Raw genomic sequence first — 19,140 nt, forward strand, 5'->3', positions numbered from 1 at the left:
ATCTGTGGGTATCATTTAAAGAATTACGACACTAGTACTAATACCAGTACCTTTAAAGCAGGGGTTCCCAACCTTTTCTGGCTTGTCACCCCCACTTTGACATCACAAAAATCTAGGGACCCCAGACATTCAAATTCTACTACAACATTGGTAATATCATCAGTGATGTCACTGATGACAGTATGATGACTTTTTTCTCAGAATTCTGGTATCCGCATTCAGGTATCGTATCACTGGAGAGGTTTCTACTTGCTACTGGCTTATTTCGGTCGATACCTTACAAAGCTATTGAGTACCGATACCCAGCCCTAACAGGGTGAGTGTGCGTTTGTCCCTCACCTTCAACATGGTGTGCAGCATGTGCACCTTGCGGGCCTGGTGCCGAGCCTGCGACAGAGCAAAGCCCTGGGGTGGCCGCACCCTGGGGACCCGCTGGACCACCCTCTCCACCCGCGGGAACTCCACCAGTACGTCCTGGTACTCCGGACGCAGCCGACGCACCCACACCGAATAGTACACCGCCTCACACAACACCTGCGGGGGGACAAGCTGTCAGCAAGAGAAGGGTATAGAGGTCCTGGCTCCTGTGTCTGGTGAAAACCTTTTCTCTCCAAAAAATGACAACTTTTCAGGAACTAAGAAAATCAGCCTGGATTTTAGCTTGATCACCATGCCTTTTTTTTTCTTAATTTAATTGGATTTTGAAAAGGTTTCAAGGGTTGTAGATTTTTTCAAGATTCAAGATTCAATACTTTACTGCCATATCAACAGAGTTGATTGGAGTTTTGCTTAGTGAGCTCACTTAAACACAAACACATAGAACAGGGTATATGCAGCAGGAATCCTGAAGTTGACTTCAATACCTTTTAAGACCATTTTTAAGACATTTTCAATATATTTTATTTTTAAGACCTCAAGGTCACTTTTGCCACATCAGCGATAGGGGTGTAAATCACAAGTTTCATCACGATACGATATTACGGTATATAGATTCTTTGGACAACGATACGATATTTGCTGACACCACATAGTCTGCAACAATACAATATTGATTCCATTCATTTTGATTTCATTTCATTTATTGAGTTTAAAATGACAGGGACAGCTCACATTAATAAACATTTCTGTAAATGCGCCAGTTTAGCCAGCTTGGCTAGTAATTCAGGGGTCTGTGATCGATATGAGACGATATATTAATACTTTTCAAGACCCCGTGGATACCCTGTAGAACCACTCACTTATAAAACACATAATAAATTGAAAAAGTATAAAACAGATCGATGAATAACATCCAGCCATAAAATAATCATAAAAGCATAAATAATCATTAAAATAAAATAAACTGCAACACATACGAACACCATGGTAAAACACTAGCACCTGTAAGGGAAGTAGCAGCAACATCAAACAACCCACTAGAGAAAGTGCTTCAAGTGCGTAAGTGCATAAAAAATGAAAATGAAAACGGGGAAAAATCAGCCTTATTGCACAGTTATTTTAAACCTAACGCGGCCTGCGCTGCTAGAGTGTTAATGAGGTATGCTTCAGGATATGTGCTATTCTGGAATCTGGATGTTCTGCTCTTAACACTTCTAAGGTGTTTTTGAGAACGTAGATGATTCAAAAGGTTGTTAGCTGGGTGTGAGAGGTCCTTTAAAACTTCAAGGCAAAAAACCCTTCTCCGCCTATAAAAAGGGCCATGTGATCCTTCAGAAGTGTGTGTGTGTGTGTGTGTGTGTGTGTGTGTGTGTGTGTGTGTGTACCTTGATTGGCTCCAGCAGCAGGCAGGAGCACAGGAGGCTGGCGAAACAGGAGATGAGCCACAACATGGCCACATTCTGACTGAAGCCATGGCCCGCCCACACCGATAAGCCATTGGCCAGACCGATCCCCGCCCAGCTCCCCCATAGGGCAGCACGTCCACACCAGGGAGGGAACCGTCTGGGGCGACACACGTCTGTCACAACTGAAAAAGGGCGGATAATGAAAAGTAATAAGAGCAAATCATGAAAAAAAGAGTGAAAGCACAAGGGAGGAGTTGACGCAACGTGACGGTGGCTGGCATTTGCATTTTAATTATCTCCTCTTCATAATGCCACATGCCTTAAGAAGATTATTCAAATATTCACAAGGGCAATCAAATCTAAGATCCTTTTCAAGTCCTCGCCCACAAGGACCCCAACGTCTATAGACTGAATAAAGTCTATAGGCTGAATAAAAGTCACAAGCCCTCCAACAAAACAATCAAGATTCCTGCAGAACAAGTTGGATGTTGTAATATCTTGGGCCCAGAGCTGAGACAAGTTGTCCTTTTTAATTCTTGTTTTTTTCTGAAACCAATGGAATTTTGTTTTGCTCATTAAACATTAAAGCCACTGAAAAGAATGAAAGCAAAATGCGGTGTGGTGCTGCATCAAAACACAACTTAATAGTCTAGACACACAGCCAGTATTGGACTTACCCATTACGCATTTTTTACGCATTTTAATATAACTGCGCTTATTGCCCTTTACACTGAAATCTCCAAAAATGTGAAGTAATTCAGTTCCCCGTGTGCTTCTGCGCGAGTGATCAGAGTAATCAAATAGCACAGCAAAGCACCCTGGGTAACAGCTGTGCAGTTATAGGCATTTAGCACATTTTTCTCTACAGCGAATACTTTTTGTCGTCCGTTTTCTGGCTGTCCTTTTAAGTCAGGAGAGCTGAGATTTCGTGTTATTTGCAGTGGAAAGATTTATTGTACCAGCGCACAACTGACAACAATGTTCTTGTCATTGTTTCACTCAGTAACAGCAATGTAGTGAGAATACTTGAGTGTTGTGTTTTCTTGTCAAATGAGAGGAGAACTCATTATGATTAAAACAATACAGGGGATGTGGATATACTTCAGGATTCAAACTGATATTTAGAGGACACTCATGCACACACGCACGCACACACCTGTATTGGAAGTGAAAGCAGTCTTAGGGGGCTCTCTTCTCACACATCCTGGCTGCAGAGGCTCATTCAGCTTCTGAAGGAGAATAACTTCCGTCTTATCTCCAAAGATGCTCGACCTGACAGACACACACGCAATGGAAACAATATATTCAGCCAGATCCAGAGAAAAAAGCCTTTGAAACCATTCAATTTCCTAAAATGACATGGAGAACTCTTTCAGATTTCAGTTCAGAGATCAAAACTTACAGGTCAGCCATTTCACTTTCATCTGCCTGGGGAAAGAAGTTCTGCCCGTCTGCCAGGATGTGCTTGATCAGATCCTCATCTGGGAGAGAAGAATGAAAGAGTGTTTGACATGGACAGTCTGCATCTGTAATGTACAGTAGGCTAGCTCAGGGTTTTACAGAGGAAGATGCGCAAGTGATCCTGAAAGCTGTAGTTCCTCAAATGGCCACTTGAGGCTGGACCCAAAAGGGAGTTCTTCCCGTTCACCCCATGTTAAAATGCCCCACTTTATAGCAGGATTAAGCATGTTTACACAGTGTTTTGGTCCATAGCTATAGCTAATATAGCTAATTTCACCTTTCATAACAACTGTAGGGGGGATTAATTTTGATCTAACTCGCCGGTTTAGAGTGAAATGGGATAGAATAGACTATGTCTGCCTATCCGATTACAGACCAATAGTAGGCGGAGCTGCTCTGGGAAACCCACTGTCTGGTGCTGTCTTGCGCGAGCTGTGCAAGGACCCCAAATGGCGACAGACAACACCAGGCTTCCAAACATGAGTCCAAAACACAATGGGTGGCTACATCCATTTTATTTACAGTCAATGCTAATGTATTCATGTACTACTTAAATGACGACCTACCTGCACAAGAGTTGCTGCACAATAGCAAGCCAACTGCTGGTTTTAACATCTGTGTGACAATATGTGAGCAGTACAGTCCAACCGCTGTGTTTACCTGAAGAGGTGAAATACTTGTTGCGCTGGCCAGTCCCTTCCTCGTCGTCGGGGTTAAAGGTCATGTCTACACCTAGGTGCCTGCTCCCCTGACCCCTCTTCAGCCTAGGCAGCCCTGCCCCAAGCCCCGCCCCTCCCACCACAGACACATCGCTCAGCAGCTCCGGCCAATCCCGTTCCTCCGTGTCTTCCTGCTCAGCCATGCCCCAACTCTCAACACTGCAAAGATGGGAAAGATTTCAGCAAATGACTCCAAATGAATGAATGAATGCACAGAACATTTATATTAATGACAGAACAAATCTGTATTTTACACAAACACTGAGTTTTTCCATATTTCTCTACCAACTTATCTTCCCTCTTCCACGTTTCCGAACACCTTTCTCTTTATTTCTTTATACTTCTTATCCTACCCCCTCTCTCTCTTCTCCCCTCTTCCTCTGACAGCTGCCAATTTCATGCGTAACATACAACTATTGCCATGGCAACAGGATAGCTCACCTTTTGGTTGATGGAGTAGGTAAATCCACATTGGTCTCTTCTGAGTTGGTCTGAGAGAGAGAGAGAGAGAGAGAGAGAGAGAGGGAGAGAGAATACAGAGGGAGAATACAGACATAGACCAATTAGCTCACCAGGGCAGAGCATTACATTTAAAAAATAAATCTTCACACTGCCTTACTTGCTGCTCCTTTCTTTTGTTAAACGTGCCAGAAAGCCCTGTAACTAATTTAGCACTCAAAAGGTCACACAAATCATGGAGCTCATTTTACTTTAATGCCATGGATAAGGAAACAAAAAAAAGTGTAAATTAAAGTAAGGCCATGTCCACACGGAGACGGAAGCGATCTTTTTTTTTTCGTTTAAGAAAAGTTTTCCATGAACACGGAATCGTGTGTATCCACATGAAACCACTGAAGTCACTGTAGTATATACAGTATGCCAGGCCGGTAAGTGGCGCTGTACAGTCACAGTGCAACCGTGCGGTCGTCAAACCTCTCACTTCACTATTCACGTTGTATTTGCGAGGGATATATATAGAGCATCCCGAGTATGTCCGTTACACTCAGGGTTTACATTTCATTTCATTCCATTTTGTCCAATATTAAAATATTCCAGAATTGCATGTTGTATGAAAAATAAATATTATTTCTAACACGTTTAGCCTGATTTTGTTTGTGTTATTGTAAAAACGTAGCCGCCGCTAAGCCTTCTGGGAAATATCCGATGAAGGGAGGGGAGGGGTGGATGGGAAGAGTCAGCTGTGGAGCGCTGAGGATGTTGTACACGCTGTTCTCCGTGTCCACTTGTTGCTGACGGTGGTAATAGAGGAGCATTATATTTTGCTGCAAGAACCCCAACAGGCTCAGTAGCTGCTGTAGCACCAACGCTAGTGCACTGTAAGCCTAAATTGTTGCTGGCGGAGAGAGGTGGGGCGTCATCGGTTCAGGAAAGATGCGTATGGGTTGTAAACACGGAAATGCAAGGGGGGCGTCTTCAGATTTATTCACTCTGGGACCCGGTTTCAAAAATGAGCGTATACTCCCAGAACGTATACTCCCAGAACGCTGGTTCCGTCTGGACGAAACGTCTATACGACAAAAAACTTTAGCGGATACACCTAAACTCGTCTCCGTGTGGACATGGCCTAAGTAAACTATGAGCTGTAAAGCACATCACATTGATGGCACAAATCAACTTTGATTAAAATGGCGGTGGACATTTCCCATAATGACAATACCTCGCCGTTGTAAAAGAGGAAGGAACTTCCTGTCATGGAGTTGTCCAGGAAGTCATCAATCTCCACCGACTCCTGGTCCACCTGTGGGGGCACCTGCTCCACGGACACACACTAGTGTACACACACACGCACGCACGCACACACGCACACACACACGCACACACACACACGCACGCACACACACACACAGCTGTTATTTTCACATACGGGCTCTGTGAGGCACTGAGACCTTGATCATGTGCTTGTTGCTGGTGGCGGTTACCTTGCTGCGGCTCATTCTGAAGAGTGTAAAGACGAGCAGGTAGAGAGGGTAGACTAGCAGACAGCTGACCACACCCGCTGCCACCGTCTCTCCACTCAGTGATGCGAGGCCAGACACAGCCCTCGGGCTGCAGCAGAGGATGCCATTAAAATATGCATGGTAACTTGGACAGTTGGTAAGTTGGACAGTCAACAAACACAGCTGGACAGAAACAAGACAAGAACACACACACACACACACACACACACACACACACACACACACACACACACACACACACACACACACACACACACACACACACACACACACACACACACACACACACACACACACACACACACACACACACACACACACACACACACACACACACACGCTGCCGTACCTGTATCTCCTGTCCACCACAGTGCTATACCACAGTGCGTTGGCCAATAGACAGAGCTGAAGTAACACGGCGCAGCACGTTGCCCTCTGCAGGCGGGTAAAGGGACTGCGCGTAGGCCTTTCCCACAGCGACAGCCACAGGTGACTCTCGCACACCGCCCTCTGCAGCTCACACACCAGGAGGCGGGGCAACCGGCGCAGCACGGCCTCGTCTGCAGCGTGCAGGGAACATGGAGGCATTAAGAGTGGACAGAGAGACAGTGGGTCTGTCTGAAACTCAAGTGAGCTTCCTATCACCTAGCTACCTAACTACCTCACACAGGTAGATACTTGATTAATTAGGTAACTAATTTTAATATAGGTGGATGAAAAATAATCCGTTTCAGACGTCCTCATGCTTGAAGGTAGCATTGCACGCGACAGGTCGCACTGGTGCCGTTTCCATTGAATATACAAGATTTTTTCTGACCAAGATTGATCAAGTTGAATCCCAAAGCATTTGGCAATACATTTGTATAAAACGGCATGGCTGGGGGCTGTTTTCTCTAACGTTATACTACTTTTATAATCCAGAAAGGTCGAGGCTTCACAGGCTACCGTGAACACTTTTAATTTGAAGGCGAAAAAGGGAAATGGTACATATGAACTGATAGAATTGACAGACCAGTGTCAATTCAATCTACGAATACACCATTTCCCCTTTCCGCCTTCAAATTAAAAGCGTAAAACCCAGCGAACGAAAATGTTACAAACGCTACAAATGGGAAGTAATGAGAGCTTATCATTTAATAAAGCACAGTTAAAACGAACTCCACTTACACTTGAAGGTTTGCAATGGTCCTATCATCCTGGCTGTGTAGTCCTGCTTTGGGGCGGGCGGAGCGAGTTCTCTAACGTTAGTTATATTAGCAACCTAACTAGCCGGCTGCTGTCCAGAACACCGTCAGATAAGATGCTTCCTACTATTGTTCAAAAGTGACTTTCCTGACACTGTACAAACATCTGACTGCACTAAATTTAAGTAAAGGCTGACGTTATTGACTATTCTCGAATAAAAACGAAAAGAAAGTGAAATATGTTTGTTATTTTAGCCAACAATGTTTCACTTTTTTCTGATGCGGTCAGCTTTGTGGGCGTCGCCATTAGGGGCTCGCTTCGTTCTTCTTCGTCGGTTGTAAGGGTCGCAAGGTATCATGGGATACCCTAACCCACCAAAGTGTGCATGGTATGGTTCCTCGAAAATTATCCATAACCAGGTACCTAGAAAGGTTGCAAATTCAGTGAACTTATGTATCAAACTGGTTTCAGACAGCCTAATTAAAACTTCTTACCTAGAAATGCCACCTATAAAGCTCGTTCACTTGAGAATCAGACAGGCCCAATGATTAACTCTGGAAATTAAACGTGCCTTGCCTTGAATAGGACACTTAGATTGTCCACAGTTTCTTACCTGAGGCCTCCACCTCAATCTCCACCCGCCCATCAGTCTTCTCATTGTCTACCGACAGCCACTCCTCAACCAGGAAGTAGTAGCTGCTTCCTGTCTGCAGGTCTTTGACCAAGACGTACTGCAGCATCCATGCTGGGGACAGACCTGCAGGTGGAGGTTCATGAGCTAGTAAGTTCTGTGCTATAGTAGTTGTAACAAATAATGGGTATAGCAATAGTTAGTTTACTAAGTTTCCGTTACTAAGTGCAAGTGAATACAAATTGGACTACAAACTGGTGTGTGTGTGTGTTTATACCCTTGTTGTCGTGCCAAATTCTTAGTTTCCACACGCTGCCCAGGCTGGTATCTGTGGCAATATGAAAGATGTCAAGGGCATTGCGCACAAAGGCTCCTCTGCTGTCTAGGTGGCGGTGTCCACTGCGGCTCTCGCGCCCGTACAAATTGATTCCCACATGGGCCGTGGTGCCTGGAGAGAGAGAGGCGGTTGGAGAAACAATCACTATGAGTCAACTTTTGAACCTGGCACCACCTGTTTTGTGGCGTATTTACAGTTACTACCCGCTACCAGGTGCCTTTTGACCCGTTAACCAAACGCCTAACTGCACGCTGTCTCACAATGACGCTCTCCCTCGACCATGTTGACCTGAACTCACCTGCCCCTCGACTCCAGCCGGTCTTGACTTGGACCTCGTACTTGAAGAGTCCATCTCGACCACAGAGTGGAACCACACCTGCCCGGCGCAGATCCAACTGGTCCAACTTGTGTAAAATGGCCGCAGCCACAGCGTAGCATAGCAGACCCAACACACACACCAACAGCACGACCAGGCTCGGGGCACCAGAACGCTCCTGAGGGAGAGAAGGGGAATGGTTAGATGATGGTGTGTGTCTGTGTTTGGATAAAAAAAACTTCGCCCATAACACTTGCAAACAGTGTGTGTGTGTGTGTGTGTGTGTGTGTGTGTGTGTGTGTGTGTGTGTTGGGGGCATAAGCAGTGAAGTGTGTGTTTCAGTGTGGCACTGACCGGCACTATGAAGCTGACGCAGTCGGCCGGTACAAACAGGTCTGCGGCGAAGGCCGTGAGGTGTCTGGTGCGGCAGACCGCTCTGCTCGCGTTGGTCTCTGCCAGTGGCACCATGCCGTCTGTCCGCCACTGCTTCTCACTCTCACTGAAGTACTGGCACAGAGAGGCAAACACGCCCACGTCCAAGCGCACGCCCACAGGCCGGGAGGCGGGGCTACAGGCCGTGGTGACATTGATGAAGTAGTCCAGCGTGGTGTCATAGGACCTGTGGAAGCACCGGACAGAGGTGACATTTTGGATTGTTACTGTAAAGACCCATGAACTCATTGCGGTAGTGATCAGTGTCCACAATTTGACATTAATGTCCAGAAAACTCACGACAAAGCAATGCCATCATTCCCATAAACCTATGGAGCAACTTAAGACTCCTTGCGTATTTAGTTGTATCCTATTCCATTGCGATGGATGAAAGCGGCACTTACTCGGGAGACAGGAAGAAGGTGTACTTCCTGTGATCAAGATCCCGCCCCCTGGTCATACTGAGTGTGATGTGTTTCCTCTCTGTGCAGTTGAACTCATTGGGTTGTTCGTGGGAATGGAGGTAGGCCGTGATGTACGGCTCCTCCTTGTCCTCTCCTGTTTTACCTCTCTCTAAGTTGTCTGGAGGAGGAAAGGGGAAAAGGCAGAGTAGACATTCTGCTTATTTATATGAGCTTCATAGAGGATAAGACAAACTTTTATTGATCCCTGTGGGAAAACTGGGTTAAGGAAAAAAATGCAGGAACATGCTATATCTCCAAATGGCCAAATCAGAATCCCATGCTATTCATTCATGATTAATCTGGTGATGATGAGAGAGGGCGAGAGTTTTACCCTGTAGAGCGGTGAAGTTGAGCTGGACAAACAGCCCAGCCTGCCGGTTGCTGTTCCTGGCGCTGACCCTGACCACGACAGAGTCACAGTGGCTGATGTTGACGGCGCCGGCCGTGGGGACCCCTCCCGTCCCGGAGCCCTCGAGGCGCGCTGCTTCTGCAGCCCCGCCGGCGCTCCCGTTGTTGATCGCCACGGTGATGGCTTGACTGTCGTCCAGCCCGGCGATCGGGATCTGAGTGCCGTTCTCCGTGCGGAATTCCATGGATGCCACTTCGGTGGAGACGGTGTAGTTGGCCACGTAGTTGAAGGGGAACGGGTTTGGCTCCACCTGGGGAGAGAGAGGAGGGGGGAACATGATCATCAGAGAGAGAGAGAGAGAGCAGTGTGTGGAAGACAGATCATTATATGTGATGGAAGAGTGTGACTGGTGGCTATGGACGAAAAGGGAAAAGTAGAGACCACATTGCTCTCATTTGTCAGATATCTGTGTGTGTCTGATAAGACACTGTGGCGCCAGGACCTTCAGTCTGACTGGCAGGCTCTTTGACAGGCATCACCAGAGACAGCCTCTGACTGACAGGCATCACCAGAGACAGCCTCTGACTGACAGGCATCACCAGAGACAGCCTCTAACTGACGGGCATCACCAGAGACAGCCTCTGACTGACAGGCATCACCAGAGACAGCCTCTGACTGACAGGCATCACCAGAGACAGCCTCTGACTGACGGGCATCACCAGAGACAGCCTCTGACTGACGGGCATCACCAGAGACAGCCTCTGACTGACAGGCATCACCAGAGACAGCCTCTGACTGACAGGCTCTTTGACAGGCATCACCAGAGACAGCCTCTGACTGACAGGCATCACCAGAGACAGCCTCTGACTGACAGGCTCTTTGACAGGCATCACCAGAGACAGCCTCTGACTGACAGGCATCACCAGAGACAGCCTCTGACTGACAGGCTCTTTGACAGGCATCACCAGAGACAGCCTCTGACTGACAGGCATCACCAGAGACAGCCTCTGACTGACGGGCATCACCAGAGACAGCCTCTGACTGACAGGCTCTTTGACAGGCATCACCAGAGACAGCCTCTGACTGACAGGCTCTTTGACAGGCATCACCAGAGAAAGCTCAAAAGAATGCATTCCTGTTAGACGGAGTAGTTTGTCGTTGCAGCTCTGCCAGATGTTTGTGGTTGCAGCTCTGCCAGATGTTTGTGGTTGCAGCTCTGCCAGATGTTTCCCACTGTACCTGAAACAGCAGCTGCATGATGCTGTTTCCTGAGGAAGCTCGGCCCAGACTGCTGTTGAAAGCTCTTGGGATGGAGAACCGCTCGCACTCTACAATATAGCAAAGAATAGAATAGATGGAATTAAAACACCAATGTCAACTGTTATAATTCACACATATTTTTCCCCACACAGTATAAAACGTGAAGGCACTCTGCTGAAAATCTCTGCAAACACTGGACAGTTCTCCAACTTCGGGGGGGGGGGCAAAAACCGCTAATCATCTACTGGCATAAATCCATGAAGCAAAACCTACATACCGACAGTACATACAGTGCATTGCTCATACACATCTATGCATATACACAGACCCACCTGGGCTGATGTTGCCATGGTAGCAGAGCAGGCTCTGGGGGTCAGCCAGCTTCCCGGTGGCGGCGATCTCGGCTCCGCGCAGCACCAGCGGCTCCTCGTTGAGCACGCGGGCGTGCATCAGGATCAGCATGAGCACAGAGGACAGGCTGTAGGCCTTGGCCGCCACGCGCAGAGGGTGTGGCTCCAGGGAGGAGGGGGAGGGGGCTAAGGGGGCGCCTCCTCCTTGATCCTCGCCAGAGGAGGACGAGAAGGAGGAGGAGGAGGAGGAGGAGGGGGACTCCAGGTAGGGGGGCTGGAGGTAAGCCTGGGAGGCTGACTGGCTGACCTGGTGGATCAGGTCACCTGGAGGGAGGAAGAGGGAGGAGACAAGGAGGGACAAGAAGAGAGGGGGAGAAAAGTGATATTTTGAGCGATGTTGCATGAAAGTGCATGAAATCTATGTGTGTTATGAGAACACATATCCTCCTGAGACCCGGCAGATTCCCCCCCGCCCTCAAGTCTCTTCCCAAAAATTCAATGAATACATTTTTTTATCCAATGCCCGTTGTAGTTGCACATTAGAGCTGTGCATCTTCACTGATCTCACGATTCGATTCGATTCGATTATACGATGCATCTTAAATCGATGCATCACTTTTTCCGCAATACATGATTTATTTTTTCTCACTTTCTTTTTTCTCACTGTGTGGCTACTTTTAAAATAAAAGTGCATTTAGAATTGCATTGTATTATGATCCATAATTAAAATAAACAACTGCATGTACTTACATTCTATTTTATTTGATTATAAAAAATAAAATAAAAATAAAAAGTTAAATAATCGATTTTTGATATTTGTTAATCGATTCAGAATCGTCCTATTAAGCATCGCGATGCATCTCTGAATCGATTATTTTCGGCAGCTCTATTGCACATCCTTTCTCAGCTCATGTGAAAAAACCTACTACAGTGGTTGTCAACTGGTGGGTGGCTCTTTGTGTTGTTTTCCTTACCCATGATGTTGAGGATGTTGTCAGCGATCTCAGTGGGAGTGACTGTTCCCTGCTTGGTGTCAGTCTGCAGAATCTCCAGCATGGACTCCAGCTTGTTCAGAGTGCTGTTCTGACATTCCTCACAGATGTACTCTGCCGCCTGAAAAATACACACACACACACGCACACACACTCGCACACACACACACACACACACACACACACACACACACACACACACACACACACACACACACACACACACACCATATGGAATACTGTTACTTGCTTGCTTGCTTGTGTTTGTTTGTTCTGTTATTTCTATGCTCTCCTTGCCTCCTTTCCTTACCACCTCCCCTCTCCCCCTGCTCACCGTGCACTGTGCCAGAGCAGCGGACGTCTGTTGGATGTCATTCACCGTGTTCAGGTCCAGTGCAGTCAGGGCTCTGGTGATGTCACTGCGAACACTGACCCGGTAACGCCGCTCATCAAACGGCAACGCCGCCGACTTCTCATACTGGAGGAGAGAATTTCAGATATGAATATATATCTCGTTACACACACACATACGTCCATGGACACAAACACAATGATGTACGCACACACACACACACACACACACACACACACACACACACACACACACACACACACACACACACACACACACACACACACACACACACACACACACACACACGTTTTAAAGAGTGTGAGAATAGTGGGTGAAGCCGTTTGCAGAAACTGCAATGATCAGATAAATATCACAAGCTGGAAAGAGCACTGTGCAACTACTGCAACTATCTGCTATCTGCTGCGGAACAGCGCACACCTGTGTGCTGTGTAAGCCTGTCTGGTCTCACGTGGTATGAGACTGGAAGACAATAGGCTAGGACCTAGTTCCTCATTGCGCGGCTCGCGAGACGATGGCGGCTCTCAAAGCTTTAGTTGGCGGCTCTAAGAAATTGCACCAAAAAAAAATATATATATATACCGGTATATAGATTTTTTTTTAGATTTTTTTAAAATATTTTTTCCCCCTGCTCTCCCCAAAATTTCAATAAACCTTTATGGCATATTATTACAATACAACAATACTGGTGTTGACAGTAATAGACGGTGCCAAACCATTCAGTATTGTGCCAGCGTGCAGCGCTGTTCCAAAACGTGTCAACGTGTGTCGTTGCCTGGGAAACGCACATCCCATAATACAACTGTTCGCATCGCATCCCATAATAGTATGATGATACTTGGGATGCCATTGCGAACATAGATGTGAACAGGTCAGCTAAAACTTCAGCGACGCCAGCGACGGCCCCCACCGTTGCGGTCGGGGTACGTTTCGAAATCCCTCCAGGCCTGAAAGATTTTCTAGGGGAAACTGGTATACAGTATATATGTGTGTGTGTGTGTGTGTGTGTGTGTGTGTGTGTGTGTGTGTGTGTGTGTGGAAAACAATAAAACACAAAAAAATGGTAAGCAGATGTGCTTGGTTGGGGTGGCTTTTGGTGTTTTGCGGTAAAAGTGGCTCTCCTGTTGACTTTGTCCTGCCAGTGCGGCTCTCATCGAAGAAATAGTGAGGATCACTGGGCTAGGAGACGGGGCAAACAAGTCAACTCCAAAAGACACCAGGAAGCAGAAATGGTTGAAGGTCGGGGCTTGGGCCTTTATGCTACGGAAACAACAGCAAGGAAAATAACTTCCAGTGCCAGACGGCACAGAGAGGATGAGTGAGTGAGTGAGTGAGTGAGTGAGTGAGTGAGTGATCTTTCAATTATTAGATCATCCGAATAAGACTAATCAAAAGGTTTTTATAAAGATGGAGGAATGTCTCAAAGAAATTAGTGACACACCTGACCAAGTCAAATGATAAGATAGATTATGTATGGACATTATCTACCGGTATAAAAATGTGTGTTCAATGGAGGGACGGATGCATAACGCTTGTTGGGGGGCAGAGAGACAGTAGCCTTGGTGAAGCCAGCCTTCAAGTGACTGATGGTACATAGAGGTTTCCCCAGGTTAGAGAGACAGTAGCCTTGGTGAAGCCTTCAAGTGACTGATAGTACATAGAGGTTTCCCCAGGTTAGAGAGACAGTAGCCTTGGTGAAGCCAGCCTTCAAGTGACTGATAGTACATAGAGGTTTCCCCAGGTTAGAGAGACAGTAGCCTTGGTGAAGCCTTCAAGTGACTGATAGTACATAGAGGTTTCCCCAGGTTAGAGAGACAGTAGCCTTGGTGAAGCCAGCCTTCAAGTGACTGATAGTACATAGAGGTTTCCCCAGGTTAGAGAGACAGTAGCCTTGGTGAAGCCTTCAAGTGACTGATAGTACATAGAGGTTTCCCCAGGTTAGAGAGACAGTAGCCTTGGTGAAGCCAGCCTTCAAGTGACTGATAGTACATAGAGGTTTCCCCAGGTTAGAGAGACAGTAGCCTTGGTGAAGCCTTCAAGTGACTGATAGTACATAGAGGTTTCCCCAGGTTAGAGAGACAGTAGCCTTGGTGAAGCCAGCCTTCAAGTGACTGATAGTACATAGAGGTTTCCCCAGGTTAGAGAGACAGTAGCCTTGGTGAAGCCAGCCTTCAAGTGACTGATAGTACATAGAGGTTTCCCCAGGTTAGAGAGACAGTAGCCTTGTGGTGAAGCCAGCCTTCAAGTGACTGATGGTACATAGAGGTTTCCCCAGGTTAGAGAGACAGGCCTTTCCTACCTCATTCAGAACTGTGATGAGAGCCAGCGATAACTCTCTGACCCGCTGAGAGTCTCCCTGCTTCAGCAGCTCTCTGAGTTTGCTGCCCGTCAGCTCAGCCAGCCAATGGGGAAGGCTGATGTAACCAGGGGGCGGGTCTGGCAGCACCACCTCGATGGATCTGGACACACACAGACACAAAAAAACAGTGTTAAGCTGTGTTCACACCGAGATATTTATTTTTCGCTCTGTCGCTTGATTCAACCCTTTGGAATCGCTCTGTCGCTCTGTTTAAATCGCTCATCAACAGGCACAGGAATTGACGGACATGTGGGGGCTGTAACGTTACGCAATGTCATGATATTTGTCCACTACGAGCCACCGTCATTGTTTACAAGCTAAAGCCTATCAGCGTGCTCCTAATGCGAGCTCCATACCGGTAGGACAGACTTCACTTCATGTCAGCTGTCAGGCTGTCAATGCGGTTTGTTGCCACACAATAAACCAGCGGTTTGTTCCAAGCCAGTGTGATCCTTGACTCGCTCTCACACGGCAGCCAATCAGCGTTGAACAGCGAGCGACTGATGCCAGCATATTTTCGCTCGAGTTGGGATATTTCATCTCGGGCGACGAGCGTATTTTCTCCTTATCGCTCTGTCTCTGCCGCTCGGACGCCTAGTGATTTTTCTCCCGGGCGCATATACGCTCAATCGCTCGTTTGCATTGACTTTGTATGTAAACTCAATGCCAGCGAAAGACTTTAATAGGTCGGTGTGAACGCAGCTTTACTGAAACTTTCACATAATGTGTGTGGATGACGTGTGCACACAATGAGTGAGAGAATGCTGTTGTCAGGCACTCTATTGACCCTGCAGTGAGATTGCCCTTTGGCGTTTCCCTCCACAAGAAGTCAGTCAGAGGATCAGCCACAGAAGAGCGAGCCTGGTATAGACCAAATCAGCGGGGATGTTTACATTTACTTCCGGTCACCCCTGGTTCCGGTTACCTCCGCACAAACTGACGTGTTGAAGACAAAAACAGACAAAGAAGACAAAAATGGTTCGTTCGTGTTGTGTTGTTGGGTGCCCAGTAGGGCTGTGCCGATTCACTTATCTCCCGATTCGATACTATCACGATACTTTGGTGCCGATTCGATATATATTGCGATTCACGATTATTGCGATTCTACGATTATTGCGATTCGATATTACGATTTATTGCGATTTTTGTTTATTTTTTTCTTTTCTTTTTTCAGTTTGTTTGCTTTTTTACACTAGATTAGAACATGGGGAAAGTTGAATCATACACTAGAGACTGTATATTATATATCATGAGTAGGCCTGGGCGATATAGTTAAAAACAGGGGCGGACTGGGATCATAATTCAGGCCGGGCATTAGATACCAAGCAGGCCAGGCCGATATGGGCCAACGCGCGTGAAATTTGGGCCGTTTGAAGCCAGATTTGGGTCCAATTTTACAATGAGATGCACCCACTTTAACCCTGAAGTGTAATTATTACTTCAGACTAACTAATAAAGTAATAAAACCACTAGTAAACCAGTAGGCGGCGCCTGGCCTGCTGTTCAGTGAGTGGCCTGACTGCAAGCACCCAAAAAAAAAAAAAAATTTTTTTTTTTTTTTTTTTTTTTTTTTTTTTTTTTTAATTTGCGATTATCGATTCTGGAATAAAAGATCGATCCAAAAAATCGTGACATTAAAAATCGCGATACTTAGGTTAATCGATTTTTCCCCCCACCCCTAGTGCCCAGTGACCATAAAGAGCGGGTCAAGATTTGGATTATTCTAAATTCCCTCTGCAAAGGGCAAACATGAGCAAAGAGAACTCTGGATTCGGCGGCACAGGCTTACTACAGCTACAACATCCGGGTTCCGAGTTGTATCGGAGCGGCGTCAGTAGCCTCTGTCTGTAACGTAACGTTAACGAGTCTGCAAAAAAACAGCGAGTTTGACAGTTGTAAACAAACGTTATTAGCTAGCTAACGCTACATGAAACAAACACAGAAGAAAGCCTAGATACGTCGGACAAGCATGTTTACCAACCTACAAGATTTCCATGTCTTTTTAAACAGTATCAACCCCAACATTAAGCTGTCTCTAGATTACAGTAAGGAGAGAATACATTTTTTAGATCTCACGATCTTTAAAGACAATCAGGGTTCCCTACATACATCTGTATTTAGAAAACCAACAGACAGGAATACTATACTGCATGCAAATAGCTTCCATCCCAAATGGCTCAAGGACAATGTACCTTATGGCCAGTTTCAACGAGTGAGGAGAATCTGTGACCAGGAAAAGGATTTTGAGACCAAATCAAAGGAAATGGTGTTACGCTTTCAAAAACGAGGCTATAGTAACACTACCCTTGAGAAAGCCTACACTAAAGCCAAACACCTAGACAGACAATCTTTACTACAAAGAAATGTCCCTACACAAACAAAAGAGAGAGTGGTGTTTGTCACAACATACAGTACAGAGGCAGAAAACATCAAACGGATTATAAATAGAAATTGGAGTATTATACAGTGCGATGATATGCTCAGTCAGGTCTTCCCTGAGCCACCACTAATCAGTTTCAGAAGATGCCCAACTTTACAGGATAAACTGGTACACAGCCATCTTCTACCAAACACCCAACAAACATGGTTGGGTCCAAAACCTAAGGGCTCCTACAAATGTGGCCACTGTAACCGCTGCAAAAATGTCATACAGACCAAGACATTTGTAGATTTTACATCTCAGAACAAATTCACAATCAATCACTTCATCAATTGTAAAACCTCCTTTGTTATTTACAGGCTAGAATGCCCTATTTGCAAAGTGTTTTACATTGGAAGAACCAAAAGACGGTTACAGGACAGACTAGCAGAGCATGATTATGCGATTCGTACAGGGAATTTAAAATACCCTATAGCTAGACATTATCTGGAGTTCCACAACAGCAATCCATCTACATTACAGGCTTTTGGCATTGACCACATCCCATCGTCTATCCGAAAAGGTGACAGGCAAAGGAAACTGAACCAACGTGAAACCTTTTGGATTGACAAACTACAGGCCACTAAACACCCAGGCCTTAATGAGGACCTAGATTTCACTGTTTTTTTTTGTAAACATTGATTATGTTTTGATTTGTAAACATCGTCAGGATGTAAATGTATTACTATTGTGATTTATTCATGTGGTTGTTTTATTTATTCAGTTTCTGCTCAACATTGTTGGCCCAAAACCATTGTGTTGTTTGTGTAGTGTTTGTATGTTTTTGACATAATGTAGGCCAGAATGCTGCCATCTATTGGAATTTGTGTATTTGTACACCCTCTAACCAACAGCACCTTCTGTGGCAGTCTCCCATTGGCTCAACACCTCTACATAAAGACCGGGTGGGGCAGGAGATCTGCTTGATTATTCACTTCCTGAAGAAGGCTAGATGCCGAAACGCGTCGAAGTTGATTTGTAAAGTCTAATATGACATTGCCATGTAAATAAAGGCATTTTAACTTTTTTAAAGGAGAGTGCCTTGGAGTTTTTTGTTTTTTTCAACTCTATTTGTAACCCTATCCAAAGAGCACCTCAAACAAACACACTTTTTGAGTCCAGGAAGCGCTCCTTCCTAAACATTCATGTTTACCAACCGTTTGAACATTTAAATTGAAAGCATTTATTTGACAACACGCAAATTTAAACCTGGCGCCATCCCGAAGTGGTACCCGGAAGTACATGTTGTTTACATGGTGACGTCACGGTGATTTGGTCTATGGAGCTAGCCTGCGGCGTGAAACATTGGGCCGACCTGCCGCCAGTATTCTCGCCTAAAATGTAAAGCCAAAATAAGTGTAGTTACTTGTTGAGAGCGGTGATTGCTGCCCCCTGGTGGTCCTCCACGGTGATGGACACGGCCACGCGGTGACGGGCTGAGCTGAACCCGGGGGGCAGGAAGGCAGAGTGCTCCGGGCTGCTGCCTCTGTACACACAGAAGTCCTCGCAGTAGTCTTCTCTGCAGCGCGTCACCAGCAGGCTGTAGAGCAGCGGTGTGCCTGAGACCCCCATGTCACTGTAGCCTTGAGGGTGAGGGCACACAGGGAATACGTGACGAAGAGTGAGTGAGAGAAAGACAGATAGACAGAGAGAGAGAGAGAGAGACAGAGAGAGAGACAGAGAGAGAGAGACAGAGAGAGAGAGAGAGAGAGAGAGAGAGAGAGACAGAG

General features: G+C 46.2%; 1 protein-coding gene across 1 annotated transcript in view; it reads right to left on the minus strand.

The window, feature by feature from the left end:
- Nucleotides 1-19,140, minus strand: part of LOC310800882 (polycystin-1-like) — a gene marked incomplete at both ends in the record, with an annotated part of 49,094 nt that overhangs the window by 16,317 nt on the left and 13,637 nt on the right. Inside the window, 21 exons of the mRNA XM_083664769.1 lie at nucleotides 340-534; nucleotides 1,764-1,966; nucleotides 2,941-3,056; nucleotides 3,187-3,265; nucleotides 3,906-4,123; nucleotides 4,406-4,455; nucleotides 5,643-5,753; nucleotides 5,905-6,031; nucleotides 6,293-6,503; nucleotides 7,742-7,885; nucleotides 8,037-8,207; nucleotides 8,395-8,590; nucleotides 8,767-9,031; nucleotides 9,249-9,426; nucleotides 9,640-9,967; nucleotides 10,897-10,985; nucleotides 11,250-11,591; nucleotides 12,242-12,380; nucleotides 12,594-12,737; nucleotides 14,932-15,091; nucleotides 18,777-18,993. Coding sequence (XP_083520895.1) covers nucleotides 340-534; nucleotides 1,764-1,966; nucleotides 2,941-3,056; nucleotides 3,187-3,265; nucleotides 3,906-4,123; nucleotides 4,406-4,455; nucleotides 5,643-5,753; nucleotides 5,905-6,031; nucleotides 6,293-6,503; nucleotides 7,742-7,885; nucleotides 8,037-8,207; nucleotides 8,395-8,590; nucleotides 8,767-9,031; nucleotides 9,249-9,426; nucleotides 9,640-9,967; nucleotides 10,897-10,985; nucleotides 11,250-11,591; nucleotides 12,242-12,380; nucleotides 12,594-12,737; nucleotides 14,932-15,091; nucleotides 18,777-18,993 — 3,683 coding nt within the window. The remainder of the gene's footprint in view (nucleotides 1-339; nucleotides 535-1,763; nucleotides 1,967-2,940; nucleotides 3,057-3,186; nucleotides 3,266-3,905; nucleotides 4,124-4,405; nucleotides 4,456-5,642; nucleotides 5,754-5,904; nucleotides 6,032-6,292; nucleotides 6,504-7,741; nucleotides 7,886-8,036; nucleotides 8,208-8,394; nucleotides 8,591-8,766; nucleotides 9,032-9,248; nucleotides 9,427-9,639; nucleotides 9,968-10,896; nucleotides 10,986-11,249; nucleotides 11,592-12,241; nucleotides 12,381-12,593; nucleotides 12,738-14,931; nucleotides 15,092-18,776; nucleotides 18,994-19,140) is intronic.

The sequence above is a fragment of the Poromitra crassiceps genome (genome assembly GCF_964638095.1).
Source record: "Poromitra crassiceps genome assembly, contig: HAP1_SCAFFOLD_130, whole genome shotgun sequence".
In the NCBI taxonomy this organism is placed as follows: domain Eukaryota; kingdom Metazoa; phylum Chordata; class Actinopteri; order Beryciformes; family Melamphaidae; genus Poromitra; species Poromitra crassiceps.